The sequence below is a fragment of the Prunus persica genome, chromosome G4 (assembly GCF_000346465.2).
Source record: "Prunus persica cultivar Lovell chromosome G4, Prunus_persica_NCBIv2, whole genome shotgun sequence".
Classification (NCBI taxonomy): Eukaryota; Viridiplantae; Streptophyta; class Magnoliopsida; order Rosales; family Rosaceae; genus Prunus; species Prunus persica.
Genome location: NC_034012.1, coordinates 1610825 through 1637072, shown reverse-complemented (window position 1 = coordinate 1637072; position 26248 = coordinate 1610825). Strand labels below are relative to the sequence as shown.

At 37.6% G+C, this 26248-nt stretch overlaps 4 protein-coding genes across 8 annotated transcripts; 1 reads left to right on the top strand and 3 right to left on the bottom strand.

Annotated features, from left to right (window-relative positions):
* LOC18780428 (probable serine/threonine-protein kinase abkC) lies at window positions 3410-7564 on the top strand. The gene is made up of 5 exons (XM_007214597.2): window positions 3410-3754; window positions 4033-5371; window positions 5818-6087; window positions 6672-6827; window positions 7237-7564. Exons 1-5 carry the CDS (start codon window positions 3747-3749, stop codon window positions 7354-7356), a joined length of 1893 nt encoding a protein of 630 aa, XP_007214659.1. The 5' UTR covers window positions 3410-3746; the 3' UTR covers window positions 7357-7564.
* LOC18780819 (lysine-specific demethylase JMJ25) lies at window positions 7885-15593 on the bottom strand. Of its 5 annotated transcripts, XR_002271487.1 has the most exons (14): window positions 13895-15593; window positions 13659-13807; window positions 12821-12926; window positions 12594-12726; window positions 12420-12483; window positions 11572-12322; window positions 11026-11355; window positions 9999-10559; window positions 9843-9915; window positions 9679-9764; window positions 9268-9387; window positions 8862-9165; window positions 8586-8618; window positions 7885-8450 (listed from the first exon to the last, which is right to left on the bottom strand). XR_002271487.1 is itself a non-coding variant. In XM_020563136.1 (12 exons), the coding sequence occupies exons 1-12, from the start codon at window positions 14543-14545 to the stop codon at window positions 9094-9096; spliced, it is 3096 nt and encodes a 1031-aa protein (XP_020418725.1). In that variant the 5' UTR covers window positions 14546-15593; the 3' UTR covers window positions 8811-9093. The 5 variants fall into 5 exon arrangements, 1 of the variants encoding a protein (XP_020418725.1); XR_002271485.1 differs by having other exon boundaries at window positions 7885-8618; XR_002271486.1 differs by lacking the exon at window positions 8586-8618 and having other exon boundaries at window positions 7885-8585.
* Window positions 19658-20716, bottom strand: LOC18778523. Its single transcript, XM_020562883.1, has one exon. It carries the CDS (start codon window positions 20636-20638, stop codon window positions 20042-20044), a length of 597 nt encoding a protein of 198 aa, XP_020418472.1. The 5' UTR covers window positions 20639-20716; the 3' UTR covers window positions 19658-20041.
* On the bottom strand, window positions 21252-24652 carry LOC18778466 (equilibrative nucleotide transporter 3). Its single transcript, XM_007211676.2, has 10 exons — window positions 24105-24652; window positions 23880-23930; window positions 23687-23794; window positions 23231-23386; window positions 23005-23148; window positions 22783-22888; window positions 22378-22553; window positions 22124-22287; window positions 21737-21995; window positions 21252-21650 (listed from the first exon to the last, which is right to left on the bottom strand). The coding sequence occupies exons 2-10, from the start codon at window positions 23919-23921 to the stop codon at window positions 21540-21542; spliced, it is 1266 nt and encodes a 421-aa protein (XP_007211738.1). The 5' UTR covers window positions 23922-23930; window positions 24105-24652; the 3' UTR covers window positions 21252-21539.

The window sequence follows — 26248 nt, the reverse complement described above, 5'->3', positions numbered from 1 at the left end:
TGTACTGGTTTGACACGTGGCGCACAGGCGCTGGGAATAGTATAGCCAGTCGGCTGTACTAGATCCTTTTTTTTTGGGGGGGAACAATTAGTATAGCCGCGCGGCTATACCCGGCTTTTCTGTTTTTAAAAAAATAAAGAAATAGTATAGCCGATCGGCTGTACTTGTTTGACACTTGGCACCTATGCATTGGCGCATCCTTTTTTAATGTATAAATAGTATAGCCGCTCGGCTATACGGTTTTTAAAAGATTATTTTAAAATGGAGAAGATTTTGTTTTTATAAAAGAATTTCAAAAACATGAAATTAGTTTCTTTACTTTTGTTTTTTTTTCCCTACTTCTTTAATTCAATATGTGCAATTATGTAATGCCATTACTCATTAAAGTAATGGTATTTTATTTATTATTCAATACCCCAAAAAAAATTATAGAAAGTCCACAAAATAGTTAATTTCTATTTACTAAGTCTTTTGTGAAATCGTTTGGGTGTCCTAATTAATTGTCTCCATAGCCCAAGAGCCCTATCCAATACTATTAGGCCATTATCTGAGTATCTATTGTCCCTTTTTCATTTTTTTACTTTTCCAGAGTTATTACCCGTATAAAGATTCTTGCGCCTTCACGTTTAATAATGTATTATACACGTATTTCTCATGTTCAATACACCTATTTCTTACAAAATTTCAATAAGACACACAAAGTTCTCACGTATTATTGAATAAAAAGAATATATATGTATATTTATATTTTAAGAAGGGTATAGCCGGTCGGCTATACACAGTTTTCACTCAATTGCCTTTAAAAATAGTATAGCCGTGCGGCTATATTCCCTTTTTTTGGAATTTTTAAAAAAAAAATAGTACAGCCGGTCGGCTGTACTGGTTTGACACGTGGCGCACAGGCGCTGGGAATAGTATAGCCAGCCGGCTGTACTAGATCCTTTTTTTTGGGGGGGGGGACAAATAGTATAGCCGCGCGGCTATACTCGGCTTTTCTGTTTTTAAAAAAATAAAGAAATAGTATAGCCGTTCGGCTGTACTTGTTTGACACTTGGCACCTATGCATTGGCGCATCCTTTTTTAATGTATAAATAGTATAGCCGCTCGGCTATACTGTTTTTAAAAGATTATTTTAAAATGCATAAGATTTTCTTTTTATAAAAGAATTTCAAAAACATGAAATTAGTTTCTTTACTTTTGTTTTTTTCCCTACTTCTTTAATTCAATATGTGCAATTATGTAATGCCATTACTAATTAAAGTAATGGTATTTTATTTATTATTCAATACCCAAAAAATTTTTTATAGAAAGTCCACAAAATAGTTAATTTCTATTTACTAAGTCTTTTGTGAAATCGTTTGGGTGTCCTAATTAATTGTCTCCATAGCCCAAGAGCCCTATCGAGTACTATTAGGCCATTATCTGAGTATCTATTGTCCCTTTTTCATTTTTTTACTTTTCCAGAGTTATTACCCGTATAAAGATTCTAGCGCCTTCACGTTTAATAATATATTATACACGTATTTCTAATGTTCAATACACCTATTTCTTACAAAATTTCAAGAAGACACACAAAGTTCTCACGTGTTATTGAATAAAAAGAATATATATGTATATTTATATTTTAAGAAGGGTATAGCCGGGCGGCTATACACAGTTTTCACTTAATTGCCTTTCACAATAGTATAGCCGTGCGGCTATACTCCCTTTTTTTTGGAATTTTTAAAACAAAAAATAGTACAGCCGGTCGGCTGTACTGGTTTGACACGTGGGGCACAGGTGCTGGGAATAGTATAGCCAGCCGGCTGTACTAGATCCTTTTTTTGGGGGGGAACAAATAGTATAGCCGCGCGGCTATACCCGGCTTTTCTGTTATTAAAAAAATAAAGAAGTAGTATAGCCGCTCGGCTGTACTGTTTGTAAAAGATTATTTTAAAATGGATAAGATTTTGTTTTTTTAAAAGAATTTCAAAAACATGAAATTAGTTTCTTTACTTTTGTTTTTTTTCCCTACTTCTTTAATTCAATATGTGCAATTATGTAATGCCATTACTAATTAAAGTAATGGTATTTTATTTATTATTCAATACCCAAAAAAAAAATTATAGAAAGTCCACAAAATAGTTAATTTCTATTTACTAAGTCTTTTGTGTAATCGTTTTGGTGTCCTAATTAATTGTCTCCATAGCCCAAGAGCCCTATCCATTACTATTAGGCCATTATCTGAGTATCTATCGTCCCTTTTTCATTTTTTTTACTTTTCCAGAGTTATTACCCGTATAAAGATTCTAGCGCCTTCACGTTTAATAATGTATTATACACGTATTTCTCATGTTCAATACACCTATTTTTTACAAAATTTCAATAAGAGACACAAAATTCTCACGTATTATTGAATAAAAAGAATATATATGTATATTTATATTTTAAGAAGGGTATAGCCGGGCGGCTATACACAGTTTTCACTTAATTGCCTTTAAAAATAGTATAGCCGTTCGGCTATACTCCCTTTTTTTGGAATTTTTAAAACAAAAAATAGTACAGCCGGTCGGCTGTACTGGTTTGACACGTGGCGCACAGACGCTGGGAATAGTATAGCCAGCCGGCTGTACGAGATCCTTTTTTTTTTGGGGGAAACAAATAGTATAGCCGCCCGGCTATACTCATTTTTTCCTTGAAGTCACCCAGCCGTACTCTTTTGACACGTGGCACTTATGTGCTGGGCGCATCCTTTTTTAATATATAAATAGTATAGCTAAATTGGGTTTTTTGTTTTACCTAACAATTTGGGATCCCATTTAAAGCCCGTGAAGTAAGTGAATTTGCTTATTAATTATAGGAGATAAGTCAATAATGTCACCTTACATATTAAAATCATTGATGGTAATGACGAAAGAGAAACATGAGCTAAAGTATATGGACTATATAATTTAAAATTTGAACGGGAAGAATACCATGATTAACCATGTATTCACATATGTTATATGTAAGTTTGTTGGAAGTTTGAATGAATTTCAAAGATATGTGTCCCACATTGGTAGAAAGAAGAAAGAGTGGGGTCTTTATAAGTGTGGAAGTCCCACGCTTAGTAAATTGAAGTTGAGCCAAGTAGAAGCCAATTGAATTTTAAAATCAATTTGGGCATTGAATACTATATAAATAATAAATTATATTTAATTATCAAAAAGATGGGCCTTGGGCATTTGGGCACTTTCAGATTTAAATTAATTATTATTTTTTATTAATTCAGATTAGTTTAATTAACTGTTTTATAGCATTGGATTTTCCGGGTAAATTCTTTATTAGCGCAATCTAATTACAGACTTAACTTGGGTAATGGGAAGCCCTCCATTGAAAACTAAAGACTCTTTCCCAGTATATGGGTGATATTAAAAGCTATTATCAAATATCTCTCGATAGGTCGGCAACTAAGAAAAGCAGCATTGCGTGAGGCCCACGAGACTGGGCCCAATAACGACCCCATTACCCACGGCAAGGCCGCTCTGTTCTTCTTCTTCTTCCGATCCAAGCTTTGATCCGCTGCTGTTTGTTTACGTTGTCTGAAACCCTAAAACTCACCGACCTTTAACAATCCGGAAAATCATTATCAAAAGCTCTCGAGCATGAACAAGGACGTTGCCTAAGGCTAGAGTCCATGAGGAAAAGATGCTGGTTACTGCAACCTCACACCTCCTCCTACATCAACGCACTTTAGCTCCAACCAGTCTTCCTCAGATTCGATCACCATGTCAAGGTCCGTCGCCTTTCTTTTGGTTTTCTATCGTTTTGCTTCAGCTAGGGTTAGTTTTTTTTTTTTTTTTTTTTTTTTTCCCCGGATGATCCAATCGCCTTTAATTTGTGGTGATGCACTGGAATTCGCGTATAGTTCGTGCTCTTCCTTTTGAAAAATGGATATATATTGCAAATGAGAAAGGGAGCTGAGAAATGAAGCAAGCCTTGAATTTCTTAAATTTTCTCCACCAATGGAAATGGTATTGTGCTAATTTAATTGGCTTGATATTTGCAACGCAGATTTTTGACGTTCAGAGGTTTTAGGAAAGTTGCAAATTCCGTTGTTACAAGCCAGAAACACAGCTGTCCAGAAGCGGACAAGTATGGGACATTTGTTAGAGTTGGCCTCCGTCTTCCCCAATACAGATTCTACAGGGACTATACGTTTCCTGCTAGAGGAAATACCCCATTCTCATTGTACAATACCGCCAACATTTTTTGCCGGAGTAATTATTCCAGGAGTTTTGCGGTCATTCCAGCAAGAAGTGCAGTGAAACATCATGCCCAACTTGCTTGGAAAAGGCTCTCCGATAGATTTTCTTTTAATGGTCGTGGATTTTCAGGTATAACTAATATTGCTCAAGCTTTCAGCTTGGCTGTAACCCGCTCTAATCTCATACTTCCTGGTATTTTTGCCATCACAAGTGGGAAACTAGCATGGGCGCAGAGGTCTTTTTCAGAAACGGACTACCACCCATCACCAAATACATTGTACATGCGCGCACAAGATGGACATGCTTTTATGACCTCATTAGTGTTTTCAGTTTTCGAAGGTGCAATCTTGGTCATGAGAGCACTCTATCTAGGGATTTTGTTCTCACCCAGTATAATGATGGCTGCTTTTGCTGACTGCTGTGGACCTGAGTTTAGGAGATTGTGGCTTCATGTTGTTCACCGTACATTGGAATTGGCAGGTCCAGCTTTCATCAAATGGGGTCAATGGGCAGCTACACGGCCTGATCTCTTCCCGAGAGATTTATGCACCAAGCTCTCAGAGCTTCACACCAAAGCTCCTGAACATAGCTTTGCCTACACGAAGAAAACTATCGAACGAGCGTTTGGCCGCAAGCTCCCTGAGATTTTTGATAATTTTGAAGAGAAACCAGTAGCATCTGGAAGTATTGCTCAAGTGCATCGAGCTACTTTAAGATTTAGGTACCCTGGTCAACAGGTGAAGCCCATAGTAGTTGCTGTAAAGGTTAGGCATCCTGGTGTTGGTGAATCGATTAGGAGAGATTTTGTTATAATCAATCTGGTAGCAAAAATTTCAAAGTTCATTCCTGCTTTAAAGTGGTGGAGATTGGATGAGAGTGTACAGCAGTTTGCAGTTTTTATGATGTCTCAAGTTGATCTTGCAAGGGAAGCTGCCCATTTGAGTCGCTTTATATATAATTTCCGTAGATGGAAGGATGTCTCTTTCCCCAAGCCTTTGTATCCACTGGTGCATCCTGCTGTTTTGGTGGAAACTTATGAACAAGGGGAATGTGTCTCACACTATGTCGATGATCTTGAAGGCCATGATCGGATTAAATCTGCACTTGCTCACATTGGGACACACGCACTTTTGAAGATGCTCCTGGTAACATATACATACCTTTGATGTTGCTTGCAATGCATTTATGCTTTTGGACTATTTTGATTGAACTGTGTAAAAATATGATAAGCATCTTGTTGTGTCTTAAAGTTTGTGAATTATACCAGTTGATATACCTGAATGTGGTCTGAATAAAAAAAGAAAAAAAGGTAGGAAAGCTACTATCTTTCTAATATCTTATCCTTCATGTTTATCGTTTTCTTTTCTTTTTTGTTTAGTATATTGAAACATGAGCCCAACAAATTATTGTCTTCCATGTAAATTTACATGGTTGTTTTTTTTTTCTCTGTATTGTTCTATCTTCCACCATCTTCTCTCTAAAAATGGGCAAGTAACTTGAGAGAGAGAGAGGGGGAGAGAGAGAGAGAGAGATTCTCCTTGATTTTTTGTGGTTTAATTATGTTCTAAGTAATCAGAATTTCTTCTTTCAGGTGGACAACTTTATTCATGCAGACATGCATCCTGGAAATATCCTTGTCCGAGTGGCTCAGAGCAAGTCTTCTCGGAAGCGACTCTTCAAATCAAAGCCTCATGTCATTTTCCTTGACGTAGGCATGACTGCTGAACTCTCTAAAAGTGATAGAGTAAATTTAGTGGAATTTTTCAAGGCTGTTGCTCTTCGTGATGGGCGTACTGCTGCTGAGTGCACGCTCAGACTATCAAAGCAACAGAAGTGCCCAGATCCGAAGGCTTTCATTGAGGTAAAATTGTTAGGCATCTTAAATTTATTACTAGGAATGATTGGGATAAGGTTGTATCATTTGATTTTTCAATTGGAACTTGGAAAATTCATTAGTAATTTTATGTTTGTTTATGAAACTCAACTCTCTTGAACCCTAATTCAACTTCAAAAGTTTTGCCTTGTTAGTTTTTCCTTGACAGTTCTGGAGATCCGTTGCATTTATTCTGTTTGGGTGTTCCTTATTAAATAACTTGCAAGTTTGATATTTTCCCTTCAAATATTTATTCCTCCTTTATGCTTAAGATTATGCAAAGAACAATTTCATATTAGAATGCTTTTCAATCCAACTTCCCCTGGTAATACTTTCTTGTCTCAAAGCGTGAATTTTGTCAAGCACAATTGAAATATGTGATATATGTGTAGTATTCACTCCGTTTTTTGTTTATTCATCACTGTGTGTGTTATGGTTGTAGACAAATGCAGTTCCTCAATGATATTATGAACTTAGGAAGCTTTTGTTACAAGTTTCCCTCCTTTATCTACATTCTGTATTTGATTTTAGTCTATTTTTGGCCAAAGTTTCTAATCTTCTTCTTTTTACAGGAAGTGGAGGAGTCATTTGCTTTCTGGGGTACTCCAGAAGGTGATCTGGTCCATCCTGCTGAGTGTATGCAGCAGTTACTGGAGAAAGTTAGGCGTCATAGAGTCAATGTTGATGGCAATGTCTGTACTGTCATGGTAACCACTTTGGTTCTTGAGGTAATTTCTTTTCCCTTTATCTACTGCAGCTGAAGCATGGGAATTCTCTTATGAAATTCTGTAATCTTTGCTATATAGGCATGTGCAATGTATAAGTACAAAGACATTAAATTAAAGCACACACAGATTGTCAAGTTGTGTTTTCTTTTTTATTTCACACCGTTTTGTTTTTCTGCTTGTCTGTTGGTCATATATTCTTTACTCCTTTCTATTTATAAATTTAATTTAATTGTCTCAGAAAAACAAATACGATAATTTTTTGTATTATAATAGGTTTATCATGAGTAGCCGAAATAGACAATAACTGATTGTATACAAATCTGAGAGGCAATTTGCTCCAATTTATATTATCATTGGTGTGGTCATCAATAACTGATCTTATACAAATCTCACTGATTATGTTTTGCAGGGATGGCAGCGGAAACTTGATCCCGGGTACAATGTCATGCAAACTTTGCAAACACTGCTTCTCAAAGCTGACTGGGCAAAGTCCCTTTCCTACACGATTGAGGGGCTAATGGCTCCGTAAGAAGGTCTTGTCAGTGCTAATGCTACGATTACTAAACAATTTTGACAGTTATAAATTCCAAAATATACCAGTCCCAAGAAGTGGTCATGAACATTTAGATCTTTATTTATTTCATTTTTTTTTGTTTTGGAAATTGCAATACGTTTTGAAGGTTCAATAATCCTTCTGTACCTAGTTTGTTTTTATCAAAAGCATTACCGTTTTTGAAGCCTCACAATTCACAAGCAAAAACAGTAGAGGTAAAAGACAGAAATAAAGTGATTCTATTCTTTTATTTTAAATATACTTTTCTGTACAGCTTGCATTTCGTTACTTTTGATTTTGAATGGAAGGAATATAATTATCTAGGTGTATTTTGGAAACTCTTGCCCATGTTGCAGATTAACGTGAATGATTGTTCTTGATGCCACTTGCCCAATTTTTTCTTTTGACCATTTCTTATTCACATCTGTACACATATTTAGTTGATGATTATCATTTACATTATACATAAAATCTATTTTGTCTCCCCTTCTTCCTGCAATTCCATTTTTTCACCTTTGAAAGCCTAATGTTTTCTATAAATAGCAAAAAAAATGATGGCCATCTTCCACGTGCAAATACAGTTGCCAAACAAAACGATCACTCAGATCGATCAGCAAGCAAATCAGCTGAACGTAGCTGTAAAAATGAGAATACAAGTAAATGCTTTCTTCTGGTAAAAAGTTAAAAGAAAGAGAACCTGTCTACTTATGTAATGGCACAAGTGCAGGATTATGTTTAACAAACTTGTATACATGATTCAAAAAGTGACGGAGGCCAAATCCTCTCTTGTGCCATCTGAAAATGCCTAAGTCCTATCTATGCCCATAGACGATTGGGGAACAGGGACTGGATTTCCATAGCAATCAAGGTTATATGCTGGTACCAATTCATCGTCCAATTCATCGTCCAATTCAAGTCCAACACCACAAACATTTTAAGAGTGAAATGAAACTAATTGGCAACACCAAGCAGGGTTTTGAGAAACTTATTCTCTCCACTGGGAAGGGGACGACGCCGAGCAGAAGAAGAGAATTGTGACACTGGGGGAACACTGCGCTCGTTTGTCGAGGCTGCAACAAAGGAACAAAGAATAAACAATTCTCTGTACAATAGAATAAAAATGAATCATCTGTAGAATCTCCATTCGCTGATGTGGTTTCCAGATGTTCCTAGAAACTATATAGCCGTGATCATCTAACCATTACCTGTAATGGAACATGGCAGGTGCTTAGACAACCCTGCAGTAATCGACATAGCAGTGAACAAAACTGATGCTTATATTTTCCAACAGCCACTATCTACAATACTTTCACATGCTTTGCTAAAGCACCATTAATTGTTTAAGCACAGAGACCTTGTGACATTATACGCATCACTGGGTGAAAGGTTTACACACACGCACACAGACACAAAAATTGCCATCCCGTATACTATTCGATGCCACAAATATGATTTATTAAAAAAATACGAGTTCTATATACCTTCTTTATTGGAGGTATGGATACAGTCCAACAATTTTGGGCACCTAAAGCCTGAGCAATGCAGCATTTACAAACATGCAGCGGATACTCGGCAATCATTTGAATTCCCAACAGTCATGCAACATCTTGATATGTTCAAGAATCTCCATTTCTTTTCTCTTTTTCTGAAAAGATGTTCGGGTGCCATATGTGGAAGCACAAAAGAGATAAATGTCTTTCCCAGCAGTGGCACTTACATTGCACATGTAAGCTCACGTATTTCTTTGATTGCTGAACTAATACTATAAAGGGCCATTCTCTTCACCTGTTTTTCATGACAAAGGTAGGCACTTTCAATCACTGATCAACTTTGTAATCATATGATGGAGAAAATAAGACATTGGTACTAGGATCATTGAAAGTTCACCTCTAGCTTGTCAACTTTTGCTTTATGATCTTCTGGAAGCAGACGGACTTCATCAGTCAACTGGATGCACTCATTAACATTTTCAGGTGAGACAAAGTCCAGCACCACATGTACACAAGACTGCATGCCAAAATAAACAGAATGTACAAGATTATGATAACGTGTCATGAATGTCATTTAGTCTTCTAACAAATTTAATAAGATGGGAGAAACACATGAAATCCAAAAGATTTTTACTAATTTGCCAAAATGATGTGTGATTAATGGGGGACACTATAAATTTATATGCATAACAAGTGTAAATCCGCTACACATTCTTGGTAACCACTCCAAAAAGTCAAAAGAAGTAAAAGTAGGAAAGATTCAAATGGTTTTCTAAATACTAGATCATGAAAGTGTTACACATGCTACCTTAGGACTCCTAATCTGGTATGGGCATCCAGCAGGGATGATGACAGCTTCTCCAATATGTTGCTCGAAAGTCCAAGGTTCAATTTCTGGTAATAGTGAGTGGTGGGTTAATTTCAGTTATTCATAAATCAACCAGTGATGGAAATGCCACGAATTATACTTACTAAATTCCTCCTTAAGCCTTAGTTTGTGACTTGAGTCTAGAAAGAAACTCTGATCAAGAATTGGATGATCAACCTGCAGTAAGTGTGGAAGTTAAAAAGTAAGATAGAGTTTAACCTGATCTGCCCAAAAGCAGTAACTTTAGGTTTTGGACTTACACGCTTATGAATGTCAAATTTACGAGTAAATTCATTAGAGTGCCTTCTGAGATATTGTATAAGTTTTGGAACGTCTTGTCTGCGGAAAACATCCCATTGGGCACCACAAGACTCGGCTAAGGTTTTCAATTTATAGCCATTGCAGCTTTCAAGCAGAACCTGAGACATTTTATCTTTGGACGTTTCAGCATCATCATCGATTGTCTCAGAGCTACTTAGTGTAGCTTCAGAATCAGTCTCAGAATCAGACTCCCCATCGTGGGGCATATTACTTTCTTTGAGATTCCTAGTGCATGCCGCATGTGTGGAGAAGCAAGATTCTCTAGCAACTCTTTTGCGCAAATGCATCTCTTCTCCAATCACATTATGCAACCCTGCTTCTTCCATGGTTTCACTATGCAAATCTGATTCTCCTTTGACTTTTTTTGCAAAAGTTTGTTCAGAAGTAGCTCTAGAAGACTCCCTCTGATTTTGAGCCTTGTGCTTTTTCAGTAACTTTCTTATTTTAGAAACTTGTTCTTCAGAGATAGGGACATCTGATGTATGTGCCAAAATGTTAACCTGGGGTCACATGCATAAACAGAATAAATGGAATATAAAACTTAGATAGATTAAAAAATAAATGCTACCTATGCAAAAATAATCTTTAACGTAAAAGCAGATAACCCAAATTCAAATGTTAGAGATGCAATGCAAGAGGTGAAGCTTTATCAAAGGCTTACGGTTTTCTCTATATAATTCAACCCAAATTTTACTAAGTTTAAAAATTACAATTAAGAAGAAATTACCAAAAGTTAGATTAATGCTTGGTGGCGTTGGTTTGATGAGGTGACACTTCTACAGGTACCATTCTATAAATTCAAATAATATGCATGGAAAGCAGTTACAGTTACTTGAACAATTGATATGATATTGTGCCTAATTGTGTCATTACAGCATAAATGGAAAGAGACAGCATTCCCAACATAAAATAATAAGACAAAAAAAAACTAGACAGCAATGTACAAGGGATAATTCCAAGGCATACCACATCATATGAGTCATAACATAGCTTTATCACTGCATTAGCCTGTACAAGTTGCTCAGTGCAGCCATATGAAATATAAACACAGGGACCTAGATCAGGTTTTGGGATTTCCTGTGGCATCCTTGCCGCAAGATTTAGAAGACCCGACATGGGATTCATGTATTCTTGAAGTGGTAGAGCTCGTATTATTTCAGCATAATGAGCTGGGAACTGTTCCTGAAATAACTGCGAAGAAAGCCAACCCCTCAACTTCAGTGTCTCATTCCACATATTCCTTTGTCCCTGCCCCTTCAATGAACCCATAAAATACTGCCTGATTCCAATTTCCACCTGCCATATGATATTTCTTCTTTTAGGGAAAAAAAAAACAGTGGGTGATAGGACAACTAAGCGTACTTGAAGAGTTTAGAGATAAAGATGCACAAAGCACACAATCAGTTTTCCTTTTGAGAGTTAAAATTGAGAATGGGATTGGTTGTGGACAATTGTGAATTAAAAGAAAACAATTCTATAACCTTTAATCTTCAAGTAGTGGAAATCACTGACCTCACACCAATCCAAGCAGTGGATAGCTTCGTGTGAATTCTGGTTGTTTTCATAGCTAGCAATGCTCCTCTCAAGATAAGTGCAGAACATTAACACTGGATCCCAACTCAAATCTGACGTAGTTTGAAGCACATCTCGAACTATAACAGGATGACCTTTACTCCAGTGCTTCTGAAAGTGCTCAACATTATCACCATGTATCTCCAAAAGCGTGGGGTAGTACAGATAGTTATCATTTGAGTTATCTCTCACAGCCGCTTCTTGCAACTGTTTAATTCCATCAACTTTCTGGTCCATGCCCAAACATAGTGTGCAGCACAAAGACATGTCAGAAGTTTCTGGAAATTCGTAGCTGCAAACTATTTCTTCTGCACTTACTTCTAGCTCATTGATCCAACTTAATGGGAAAACACATCTCAAATGAAGGAGGCCGTCACCACAACCTCCGAACTCCTTAGGTGGGCAAGATATACCCTTAACAGCATTACAAGTTTTCAAGCTGAGTACTGATGCAGAAGAAGAAACGTACAAACTGCGGACATTTTGCTTACGGTTGGCTATTGGCTTCTTTAAAAGTTGCCCTTTACCAGAGGCACAATTTTTCTTTTTGTTAGAGTGCTTTGAGAGAGATGTGTTAATACCTCCAAGGAGGCTCCCGTTAAAAATATCTCGACAACAACTTAAACAAAGGTTATAGGAACAATTTGGGCAGCTTCTATGGAGATCCACAATTGAAGCTTTGCATTTATTGCTGTTCCAAAAGTCAATGGTGCCCCAGAGAATCAATGCAAGAATATTACAAAAATTCCATTTAAACCATTAAAACATTACAGAAGTATAGAACATACCAGCACTGTTGTTCATTGCAGCTATATTCAGCCTTCTTGATATGAACTTCAGATAGTTTTTCCCCTGTTATTATGAAGATGAAAGGAAAAACAAAGAGAAAAAAAAAAAGGTTTTTAGTTATCGACCATAAAGTTGGTGCAAAGAGCAACCTTCTGAGAAGAATGGCACACTACCTCTCATTTTTGCCTCTGCTTCTAGCTCAACTTTCTGATCTTGGTTTATTTGTTTTAGCACAGGAAGAAGCATACAGATCAGGTAATGGAAATGTAATATTACTTCAACTTTATTCTTAACCCCCAAATAATCCTGAAAAAAGGAGTATGACCGATTTAAAGTATCAGCATACAATATCACAATAAGCATGATCTAGTTCACAATTCAGCTAACTTTAATGTCAGACCTTACTTTCAGCGTCTTTTGATTGATTTTCAGAGCATTCCTTACAGGTGCAAGTTCCTCGACAAACTGGACATGCCATCTTGACTTCATCTTGTGTATCAAAATACCTAAATTGTTTTAAGCAAGAAGAGTCATCAAATCTCATTCCATATAACAAGGAGAAGAATTAAAGCATACAGTTAAGGAGCATATGGATATTATCTTCACTCAGTTTTGTTTCTAGCAATGCATTGTCAGCTTTGGCTAAAAGGAGATAATTGGATTCTCACTTTGTCTCTATCATTTTTTTTCTTTTGTCTTTTCATCTTGTAGGATGCAGAACATTCTACAAAACCATGGCTTCGGTAGATTATTACAGGTACAGACGAGGGTGAATTTGCTAATGTGCCAGCAAAATCCAAGCTGTTCATTAAGTTTTCTTAAAATTTATCACTTTCTGATCAAAAGAAAGATAGATACATTTCAGTATTTCACACCAGTGTTTACTTGCTTTGAATTGATTGATTTCTTACTTTTGGTTCATGAGCTGATATTCTGATGATTAACTGATGAAGATTCGATTCTTAAGCACCTGATTCTGCAATTTATTTATTTATTTTTAATGAGAGGAGTACAGAATACCATACAAATGACCCCTTTCAAAAATGAAGTTCATGCATTCACGCTACTAGAGTTCAAACTACAGTCTAAGCACCATTCTATAAGAATTGTTAACTTCACATTTAACTTCTATAAAAATATGAATGGAAGCAGCAATTTAGCAACTTCTTCCATAGAGCGAAGCTCTTAAGTTTCAAACATAAATTTGACAACCATAACCAAAAGAACACAAAACAAACCTTTCTTTGATGCAACCCAAGCAAAAGAAATGCTTTTGGCAACTCGAACACTTAGTTAGACAGGAAGAAACACCACTCCCACTTCTTTGACACCAATGGCACCTTTTCCTCTTACCCCTTCTCAATTTCCCTACATTATATGGCAAAACCTAAAGAAAAGAAAAAACCACTGAGAAAAAAAAAATTCAAAATCCCACAAAAACCATATTATCATAAAGGTTGAAGTCAGAGCTCGCCTGCAATGTGCCAGCAGGCATTGGCTCGATGTTCTTGGACCGAAAGCACCGCCGCCGCATAGCAGCAGGCCCCATATCAACCCCAACCTTACCATCAGAAGACGAATTGGAACCTGCATTGCCGGAACGAAGCAGTGGCGACTGTGACGAAGACGAAGAAATTGCCATTAGGCCATTAGGCAAGTCTCTGGTGAGATCATCATGATCATCATCGTCATCATCCTCACTCTCTTCCTCCACAACCTTCTTCTTCTTCGTCTGGTTCCTCTTATCGACCTCCCTCTTCAGCACCATTCGTATAAGCTCCAAATTCAACTCGCTCTTCTTCAACTTCATCTTCTTCTTCCTCTTCTTACTTTTCTTCAACGTCTCCTCGGATCGCTTCCTCTTCAACAACTTCACCAAATTGTCGACTTTCCGTGCCCTAATTTTGACGCCGTTGTGGTTTTGATCTCTGCTCGGTGCGTTTTTAGGCTTTCTCTGGAGTTTGAGTGACTCCGGGACTTTCTCTCTGAACTGACGGTGCCGCCCTTGGAGATAGTGAATCTCGCACAGCTTCATGTCGTCCATGACTCTCCGTTTGCACCGCCATTGCCGGCCGTCTGTCCGGCCACAGCGCAGATGGTCCGGCAACGCTCCCTCTTCATCCATTCAAGAAAATTGATTTTGGCCTTTCCAGGAAAATTTGTGGTTTTCTCGGGAAAGCGCTTGCGAGTGGAAGATAAGAAAGGGCTAAACTTTTTAATTGCGAGGGCAGAGGATTGCAGAGAGAGATTTTTAGGGGTTTTCAGAATTGTATTTATTGGGAGAAACAGTTGGAGAGCTTAATGTAAAAAATGGAGCAAGGAAAAGGGCATATTCGGTAATTAGAGGGAACGAAAGAGTCCAATTTGGTCTCGAAATCTTCAATTTGGGTCAGATCCTAGGATTCAAGAGATTCAAGATAATTGCCACCCAATCACAATTCTGGGCAGAGTCACTGAACCAAAGCAAATTTCATATTGAAAGAGACTTTCTTCCTTTTGGTAGTTTGATGTTCATTCGACAGTTGAAGGCTTTGAAAAGCAAGCTAATATATAGAGTGACAGTAACTATAAATGGATGGATCATGGATCTTGGTGCATTTTTCTCTGTTTTTTTGGGCTATTTTTTTTATGCTGTTTTGATTCATGAGTTGGTTTTTATGTATTTTGGTTTTACAAGCTGGCCTTTTTGGAATTTGATATTGATATGGGAATTGAAAGCTTTCAGTTCAGGATAATGCTTTTAGTGTGGTTTTTTTTATTTTTTTAATATGTCAGTCAGGGACTCAAATCTTATCTGCATAATATTTCCCCTCATTTCTGTTTCTTTTGGATTAAACCAAAAAAAATACAAAAAAAACAAGTGTCCAATGCAATGCAATTGAGACTCTACTTAATGAAATTGTTCTCTGGCTTTTCCTTATCTGAAGAATGCCAATTTGCCATTGGAAACAAAGGAAATTGTTGTGTTATGTATATTCTTGTTACACAAGAAATTATGCTTCTATTTTGTGCAATGCATATGCAATTGGTTCAGCATAGCCGATCGAGCAGTTCAATATGGTCCAGCCACTTTTGGGCTTTTCCCATCTCACTGACGGCAATAGTTTCTTTCTGACTAAAACCCAACTGGGCTTTGTGGTAGTAGCTAAGACTTTTGGCACCTCCCTCCAAATACTTGCAAACCATACATCCTTTATCTAGTTGTATTGATAACTTGAACCAAATTTGCAAAGATGAGGAAGATTATTATGAATTATATACAGATGAAAAACACAATGAAAATATTCAGAATTCTGATCATTTCTCAAACAATTATGAAATTAGAGAGAGAGGTTTCTTGACAAATTCTCAAATTTTATGGGGCTTTTATTTAAAAGAACTAGGTTAAGAAGTAGTGGTTGTGGTAGATAATAGTTCTTTTCTTTTTCGCAATGGCTCGTCTGCAAGCACAAGCACTAGCTGGCTTTTCTTTACGTTTTTGCAACATTCTCTTGATGGCTCGTCTGGTTCTAGTAGTACTCGTTAGTGCAGGTGGGAATTCGAGGAGGAGGAGGCCGATTTGTGTCGAGTAAGTATTGGTGTCGGCCACCACGGGAACACAAATGGGAAGACAGGTTTCGCAGAGTGAATATCAAAATAAGAATACGGTGTTTTTGAAACCTCCGTTAACCTTTCTTCACGAATTTTGCACATGACAATGTGTTGAGCAATCTCTAGATACAAGATGTCCTCATTATTTGGGTCGAACCATTTGCCATTGTTGCCTGCAACTACGTCCATGTCCACGTCCCTGTACACGTCCATGTCCATCTGGTGATCTTCTTTCAACTCCCAAACCTTCACATCACCATCGTTATCATCAAAATCCGCGAGGGTGAACTGGCACGTTCGCAGACGCCCTCTACTAGACACACCTAGGAACTTAAATGGTCCAGACGTCACATTAACCCGGATTTCACTTTCTTCTTCTACTTGTTCTTCTTCTCTGTCACATTGCTGGTTCTTATCATTATTATAGTAGTAGGGTTCGCAGATGAATCCCACTCTTACTTCCTCGTGGCATCGAGGAGCAGGAGGAAGAGCATCCCATTGCCTGGTGTAGGTGTTGCACATGTAGTATAATCATGCTGAAAACTCATGGTTGGGCAACATAAAACTAAGTCGTTATACGCTCCTACTACAATTGGTTGATACTCTGGTGTGTTGTTGCTGACAGACCCTTGAAAACAAGGGAGGAAACTCAAAGACAACTTGCGCTCCGGAGACTCAGAGGAAAAGAATTTCCCTGGTTGCCTTGGATTCGTAAAGATGAGAGTGCCCGAAATGGGCTTTTGGTTCTCACTTTGTACGCATAGAAAACTGCGAACGAAATACGTATTAGAAGAAAGTAGACTGAACCAACGATTGGACACGCACCTGCATACAACTGCAGATTCACGGGGAAGTCGACAAATGATTTCTATCAGTACAAGGTCAGGGAGATGATCAAGATTCAACATGGACAGAGTCAGTATTGTTATGCTTTCTGGGCCAGAAATGGACTGTAACAATTGAAGTGCTTTATGGGCCTGCCAAACCTTACCCCGAAAAAGAAAATAATTTCCACATTAGATTTCTGAGCCCAGCCAACCCCACACCGCAATTTACAACATCATTTCAGCCCAACTCGCAGCGAAAAAAGAAAAGAAAAAAAATATTGTTTTGGGAACTTGCTTCAAGTCAATGAAGAGATCAAGAAGAAGCTGATACAATAGGAGGTAGTCAATCGATCAAATAAAAAAAAGAAGGTAGTCGTGGCACATTATGAGTGAACATTATTCAACATAAGCATTTTTACCACACTTTTTAATTCTGAATATAAACTTAGTAACACAAATTTTTGCCACAACGATATTGTCACGGTCACCGTGATATTGAACAATGACATCCCATCAATCATAGATCATTATACACATAGTAAACAAATAAAGACAATTTTATTTCACCCAATTTGAATTTTTATTTGGGCTATTTGTAAGGATGGTTAACTCTCCTCAAAAGTCAAAAGCAAAGGAAAACAATAAAATTAGCATTTTGGGAATTGAGGAGAAAATTGGGTTGGAAAAAAGAAAAATCCAAACCTCTGCAGGCTGCTGATCCTGGCCCTTTGAAATGTGCTGCGCAACAAGAAAAAGGGCTAAAAGAAAGAAGAAGACCAGAGAAGCCAGCCAGTACTTTGCCAAAATTGGATAGAAACATAATTGGGTGCAGCGCTGATGAAATTTCGAAAGAATTTCAATTCATCAACGCTGCACTCAATGATGTTTCTTCAATCTGGAACCTCCACTGCTCTCATAATCTGCATCTGCATGATTGATTTTGAGCCACCCTTAAGTACTAAATATATATTGTCTGTGGCAACAGATGACATGAAAGAATGCAGTACACCAAGACCAAGTTGTTGTTGTTGTATTGAATCTTGACCTTGTACTACCATTTCACTTTCTAACCTCAACTCTGTTACTTGCTGCTCTCTTCTACCTGTACTGTTTAAGGTACTGAAAACTTGTTGTACTACACATCTCCACCACCTGTATTAAACTAACCCCAAACCTCTGCTCTGTTATTTTCTTTTACTATCATGATTAGATTTAGTCTTATCATTGTTTCATTAATTAGTTTGAGATATTTAAGTAAAACCCACTAATGACGACTAGGTCCAATCTTGAAACTCTGATGTATAATTCTCACATCCTACCTGCCAGTTATAGGTGAAATAGATGCTTTCAAATTACAAGCCAACAACCTAATTTCAAACCAGATTCTTACAACAAGTGGTTATGGACTTTACCATCAGACCCTTTGTAAACTAAGATTTCATTTACAGCAATTGCCTAAATTACAAACTTATGTGCATCAAAGAATTACAATGATCAAGAGCAACAACTAAAATCTTATATTTTACGAAAAACAATCTTACCCTCGGCATCTTCATGCATGATGGATAAAACTTGATTAGGAGGAATGTGTTGCCAAACTTGAGGCTTTCCACACAAATGTCCCATTTGAGCAAACTTATCAGCCGCTCTGTTGCCTTCTCTGTAAATATGGGTCAAGATGCAGTTGTTGATCTCTGGTATGATCAAGTTTATGTGACTAATATGCCTTTGCGCTTCTGCACATCGAATCTGTCTCCTTTGCGCGATGATTTGAAGCAACGTCTTTGCATCCCCTTCGAGCCACACATCGCTCCAACCATTTTCCAATACCAATTCAAGGCCTCTTCTGAGTGCAGCCAGTTCTGCAATAATGCTATTGGCTCTTCCTATAGGTTCAGCATAGCCAAGTAAGAAGTCAGCCTTGTGATTTCTAAATAGCCCTCCAATGCTGGCTTTTCCTGCTTTGCCTTTAGAAGATCCATCAAAGTTCAGTTTTGTCCAGCCAATTTTGGGTTTTTCCCATGTCACTGGAATTGGGGCCTTGTGCAAACTCCGGAACAGACAAACCGGGTTTTGTATTAATTTCTCAAACCTCAAAATCTTAGTGAAGGCTAACATTTTCCCGGCAGTTACTTTTCTTAAAAACTATATATTCTAATTGACATCTGCATGAATGCAGCACACTGTTAAAAAATGCTGAGAGTAAAATTGAGAGGAAGAAATGAATTATTTCGTAGAGAAAAAGATTACAAGATTGAAGAAGTAAAATTCAATGTAGTATCAACGTTACATATGTACAATCTGAAATTGCTTGAAAGTAGGGGGATAAGGTTTGCAGAACAAAAGGAAGGCAAAGGTTTGCATGTGGAAAAGTTTATTAATGGCTAAGTTATGAATTTAAAACCTCAAACCAGGGCCATTAATCCTTTGGAACATAAGAAACTATTGCTTCACGTAACCATGCATTGATAAAGTTGGAGTGGAGAGAAGGCAAGGTACAAATTCATATTTTACAACAACAAGGCAGCACTAAAGTAAATTGGTGGGGAATCCGAAAGGTAAGGGTGCCTAAATTTGATTAGTTTTTTCAGGAATGCACCTGAGGAGGAGATATAGAGAAAGCATGTAATAGGGTCTTTGACATTGGTCAACTGTGATTGAGATGATCTAATCAGTTGCCTTTAGATTTCCATCCCCACAAAATTAGTTAGGCCAATCAGAGAAGGAACAAAAAAAAATCTCCTCAACTGTGATTGAGTTTCTAATATTAGGCAAATCTCTGTTATTGAATTAGAATTGGTTTTCATTGCAACCTCCATTATAAAATCAAGTATACTATATATACACGTACTAACATAACATAAATCTAATCAAGACGAGAACACACACTTACATTTACATACAACTTACAAGTGGCAATCAAGTATTAATTAAACTAGCCTAACTAGTAGCAATCCGAATGGGACGTATATAATATTAACTATGAACATCAAATTCAGACCAAATTAGGGACGTTGCAACTTTTTTTCTCTTGCCTCATCGGCTAGCTTCGAAACCTTTCGAATTAGTTGCTAGCTGCCTTGCATGCATGGAGTGCGCTAGCATTGTTTTTCGGTGGAGGATTGAGGAAGCACAAGCAATGGCCAGCTTCTCTTTTCTTTTTTTGCAACATTCACTTGATGGCTCGTCTGGTTCCAGTAGTACTAGTAGTATAAGTGGTTATACGGCGCACATGGGAATTCAAGGAGGAGGAGGAGGCCGCTGGTTTGTGTCTCGAGTAAGTATTGGTGTCGGCCACCACGGGAACACCAAGGGGAAGACATGATGATTTGTTGAGAAAACTCTAAATACAAGATATCATCATCATTTGGGTGGAAAGCGAGCACCATAACTGTGTTAAGCCATTTGCTATGATATTTCCTTGTTATCATAAACTGGTTTTCCGGAAGCATATGTAACAGGGTAACTCTGCCTACCAAACACCATCTGCTATTGTCATTGCATGCAGATGCAACGTCGTCCGTGTCCATTTCCTTGTCCATCTGGTGGTCATCTTTCAACTCCCAAACACTCACATCCCCATCGGTATCACCAACACACGCGGGGGAGTACTGGCACATTCGCAAACGCCCTCTACTAGACACACCCATGAAATCAAATGTTCTTCCATACTCCGACTCCAACTCATCTTGAGGTTCATCGATGAAATGGAAACAATATTTAGCCGAGTTGGAGCTGTCGTTGGAGTAGGGGTCCAAACCAATAACAAAGCCATCACTAGAGCTCCACCAGTAGAGCATTCCATACAACTGACTCTGTCCGTCTACCAGTCTCGGAGGAGAGCATTTCCATGTTGAACTCGAAGGAATTCTCTGGACACTGAGGAATTATTCGCACAACCTTGTACCTGTACTCAACATTAAGCCGGATATGCATCACTTCTTCTTTTACTTCTTCTTTTCGGTGGTCTTCCTCCTCACGTTGCTGCTTCTTATAATTATAGTAGTAGTAGGGTTCGCAGATGAATCCCACTCTTACTTCCTGGTGGCATGGAGGAGCGGGAGGAAGAGCATCCCATTGCCTGATGTATGGATTGCAAATGTAGTAATCACATTGAAAACACATGGTTGCGCAGCATAAAACTAGGTGGTCATACGCTCCTACCACAATTGGTTCATACTCTGGTGTGTTGATAGGCCCCTGAAAACAAGGGAGGAAATTAAAATTATGTTGCGTGTACTCAAAAGGACTAGAGGAGGGCGTCACAAAGAATGTCCTTGGTTGCCTTGGATTCGTGAAGATAAGAATGCGTAGGATGGGCTTTTGGTTATCACTTTGTACGCATAGAAAACAGTGAACGAAATAAGGATTAGAAGAAACTAGACTGAACCAACGTTTGGACACACACATACATTGAGCTGCAGATGCAAGGGGAAGTCGACAAATGATTTCTATCAATACAAGGTCGGAGAGATCATCAAGATTCAACATGCTGGGGTTTAAGTGAGGCTGAGCCTGAGGCTCAGAGTGTGGTTCAAGATCAAGAGATTAATCTTCTTCTATAATCTTAATTCAAGAAAGAAAACCAATAATTTACAAGGTTGCGAGAAGTAGTTCCTATTTGGTCTTCAATTCAGCCGATCATGAAATTAGCATTCAAACTAGAGCAACTTTATTTCTTGGTGATCACACTTCGGCTCCTTAAAATTTGCTCTTGCCAATGAGCCATAACCAGTCAAGGGAAACTCCTGCAAATATGCCGCACAAAAGACACAACACAAGTATATTTCCCAAGGCATTTTGCTCAGGTCCCTGAAAATCAACGAACCCAAGACATTAATTAACTTTCATCAGAAAACAGTAAAAATAACTTTATATTTAGAACCATGTTGACCAACCTTGTAACCCTTGGGTGCCACTGTCATGACACATACAGTGAGATAACCATTTGTTAATCCTAAGACTGATGTGAGCAAGATCATCCATCCCTGGTCGCCGTATTTTCCGGTGAAGTAGTATGCTGGAACGAACAGGAAACGCGATAGAATTGTAATCATGAGGCCCTTTCTGGATTCGATCTTCAGGCATTTCACAAGGGGTATGTATCTTGATATCAAATCCAACACATTGTACATTGCCACCAGAACAAGTGGATACCTTTGAGTTCACCAGGCAACCAACACAAAGTTCTTATTTTGTAATTTACAAGAGGAATTAGTAATACATGAGATTGTGGGCCATACTCAGAAAACAAGCATTTAAGAGACAAAAGGATTGAAACTTACCATGTGCCCAACTGGTGTTTTCCGGTATTTTCAAATATGAAGCCGGGGAAGATTGATAATGTCAGCACATATATCAGAAACAAGTCAAGTGCATAATCTATATTCTGCATGAACAATTGCTTAGTGCTCAGTCGAGTTGGAAGTATTTTAGTATCATTTGAGACCTGTGAAAATTTTAGAAAGCTTGTTAGTAATTAGACATCTGACCATATCCTCAAGAACATAGATCATCAAATTAAAGAAAGTTTCAATACTTCTATGTCTGCTTGTGTTTGGATGCCAGCAGCAGCAAGATCAGCGGATACAGTTTTAGAGCCTTCTGAGGCTGCCTTTGAGCGGTAGTACTTTACTATAGGCAATCTAGGGAAGTAAATTGCATATAGAAGAATACACAGAAACTCGATGAGTGTGGAAATTGCAAGGAACATCACTGCAAAAGACCAATCATACAACAAATTGTCATTGATCGAAGTACTTAAAGTCAATTAGAAAGTATGACTCTAGCTTCAGAAAGCAGCTGATCAGATAAAGAACTTGAAACGTTACTTCTATATACCTCAAGTCCACATTTTCGGCTTTGACACTTTTAACCACAATACAACAACAGGTATATGAAAATCAACCACCAATTTGTCTATTAGTAAAGAAAATTCACATACTCGCCCCCTTACGAAGACCATTGTGATACTTCTCGAAGGCAGCTTTTGTCATCAGCCTCATGCCAGAGGTTAGAGCACCTGATGCAGCCAAGCCAGCAAAGAAGGACTGCAGAAGCAGAACATAAAAACAGCACTCACTAAGATAGGAAACTGTAAGGTTAATGTTACAAACGATAACAAAAGTGGTCTCAAGCATTGAAGAGCTCTGAGAAGAAGACCAACCTGGATGAATTCAGGATGCATAAAAGACAGGTCTCCGACCATTCCACCTTGAACATGGGCATCTGCAACCCCAAATGCACCAACACATGCACATATACCAATATAGGGTCCAATTGCTCCACTCCCAGACGTAGCTAAATCCACCTATTACAAAGGTGAAAATGAAGTTAAGAACATGGAGTAGAAAGGGGCGCAAAAATAGAGTATGTACATAGGCGTTACTTACCACTATTAGCATCAAGGTCCCAAGGAAGAAGAGAGCATATCCAATTAAGTTCCTCTTCCTGGTGTTCAACTTTGCTTCATGGTATGCTAGTGTTACCATAGTAATAAGTGCAAATGGTTGATAAACAAGGGTAAGAACCCGCGACGGGTGGTAACTCTATAAAAGAGAAATGTTCATCAGACTTTTATCAGAGACTTTCATTAATGGAACAGAGGTTCCCACTACTAAAAGTCCAATTTTTTTTGTTGCCCTGCAATTTCAAAAGGGCAATGATAACCTGACTAGAAGCCTAATTGATTTACAATTTATAACTGAATTACAATATATCCTGTTCAAACAAAGCACTCGGCCTTGAACCTGAACAAGTTCTTAGACACCCGCCAGATCCTTCAAATGATAAAGATCAGTCCTTTAATCTTAAAACAAAACAGAAGTGTATAGTAAGTAGCCGCTTACCGCTGGAAACAAGTTATAATAGTAATCTCCTATAGTCAGCAGACTGTTCCAAGCGACAAGGGAGCCCAGCCCCAGAAACCAACAAACCGCCATAGCTTTATAATGTCCCTGCTTGTTACATGAGATATTAGAAATTTCAGGGTCAGGTAAATCAATTAATGAAGAAAAGTTCAATGCTTTGAGCAGCACAAACCTCATGCTTAATTGAAGCCCTGCTTTCATTGTCCTCTGTCATGGCTAGTCCCTATATTTGAGAAACACAGAATTAAACTCTCTATATAAGTTTTACGTACACTATAAATTTGACTGCTTTATGACTATTTTTTGAAAATGGTAAACAGGGAACAAATCAAAGATGCAAAAGAAGAAGATAAAAATGAAAATGGGTTTCAGAATCAGTATGCATGCACTTGTTTACCTGAGTAGATTCCTAAGGCTGACTTGAATATGCAACCGGGTTTTCAATAGTATATCCTTCACTGTTTCCAGAATCAAGAAGAATATAAAAGATGATTAAGAAACTGGACGACAGGGGTTTTGACTTGTTCAAGCAATATACAAAGGCAATGCTTGTAGAGAAGCAGGAATTAAATATACAAATTATTGCAGGCTTTTATCATTGCCCACGTGGACAGAAAAAGAGATATGAGATTCTGTAGTGTTTTTGAGAAGATTGGGTTGGGTGGATAGACTGTGTGTGAAGTAATCTGAATATGAAAGCAAAAATGACAGCAGGCTGTGGAATTTAAAAGCCAAAAAGAAAAGTGGAAGTTGGCTGTGATGTGATTGATGAATGAGATTGACAATGGCTAAAAGCTGAGGCGCAAGAACCAGGAATGGAAACAGGGAAGGTGCTGCAGAAATGAATATATAAAAGAAGAATCTTCCAAGATATTGACTTGTAAAACAACTAGCTTCGCTCAGATGCAAGACAAAGCGACGAAAAACTTTCGTTTGCTTGGAGGAGTTTGAAAGTGCTTCAATTTGTATTCTTGAAGAATTGCTTGCATCACGACTTTTATTTCGTCAACAGTTGGGGATTATCAAAAAAAAAAAATTAATAATAATAAACATAAAAGAGTCCAACACACACATACAAAATACAAATTGTTTATCTTTCATCATTTTCAATTGGCTGGTGTGATTTGGAATTTTTTGGAATAGTTAATGAAAATATAGACAATAATCTTAAATTTGGATTACTTCCTAAACAATCTGAAAAGTACATTAATATCTATTTAAGACGTTTGATTTATGTTTGAAATACTTTAGCAGCTTTTAAAAAATTCCCTACTTTTTCATAACTTTCTTGATTCTCTTTTATTCAATGGAATCTTTCCTTTTTAGTGGTGATAGAATCTCCCCCTTTGTTGATTTTTCAAAAGTTGAGTCAAACAAACAATTAAACAGTCGGCTTTTTTCCAAATTTATTTAATTTGTGCCTTATACGTAACGTATTGTTGATAATCGAATCGAAAGTACTTTGAAAAAAAGTTTGAAAAGATAAAAACTTAGGCTAGACTGCAGGCGAAGCTTTGGTTGCAGAATGGGTAACCAACGTTAAAATCAACACCAGCCTATCACTTAACTCAGCCCAAGGAAATAAAGATCAGCCCATGGAAGATTGCCAACACTTGAACTAGACAATTATAGAAAAATCTGGAAAAGTAGTTCACCGACCGACTAACTAGATATTGTATTAGAATATTATAGTTAACTCTTGAAAACCTGGTGCAACCCCAAACTCTATAATTGTATCGATAGAGTTAAGTAGTTCTTGTGAGAAGTGTGAGTGAAGTGAGAAAGAGTGTTTGTAAGTGTTGGTCTTTTCTTTGAGAGTTATTTGTTGTAATATTTTGTGAGTCTAATACAAGTAAATTGTTTACTTGATTTGTGTCCAAGAAGTCTACAATAGAGTTGGTTTAGAATTTAGGAGTGTGTGTTATAGAAGAGAAATCGACTGTACGGACTTGGATTAAGAGTTTCTCCAAAGACCCAGTTTTAGGAAATCGAATGTACTGAGTTGGGCATTTAAGTACGGCCTAATGCTATGGTCTATTTAGGGTTTGGGTCCAATATCATGTAGAAAAAATTAGGGTTTGGGAAGAAGTCGCAAACTTTGGTTGTGAGAGAAGGTAGCCCAACCCAACCCAACCCAAAGACCAAACCTTTGCTAGTGCGGACCAAGATTGGAAAAAAGGAAGATCCTAGGAAAATAAAAGATTTGATTGGCAAGTGGGTCATCAATTTATTGTTCCATTCCCTTTGTTTTGTGTACAGGCTAAAGCATGATGCTTATTATGGGGTCCGAGAAAGAGAAGGTTATGCAATGCAGCACTCAAAATTTAAAAATCTCCCCTTATTCAATTTAAAAAAAAAAATCTAAAATATGTCTCTGTCTCTAAAAGGATGTTATCCACCGCCCAAAGTTTTCTCCAGTATTTTTTTAATCCTTCTTCTTTTTTGGGTAAGCAACAACCAGCACCGCCCAAGTTGGATATTACCATAAACGTCCCTTTAATCATTTCCAACTAGCTAATAGTCTCTGACCATGAAAAGATT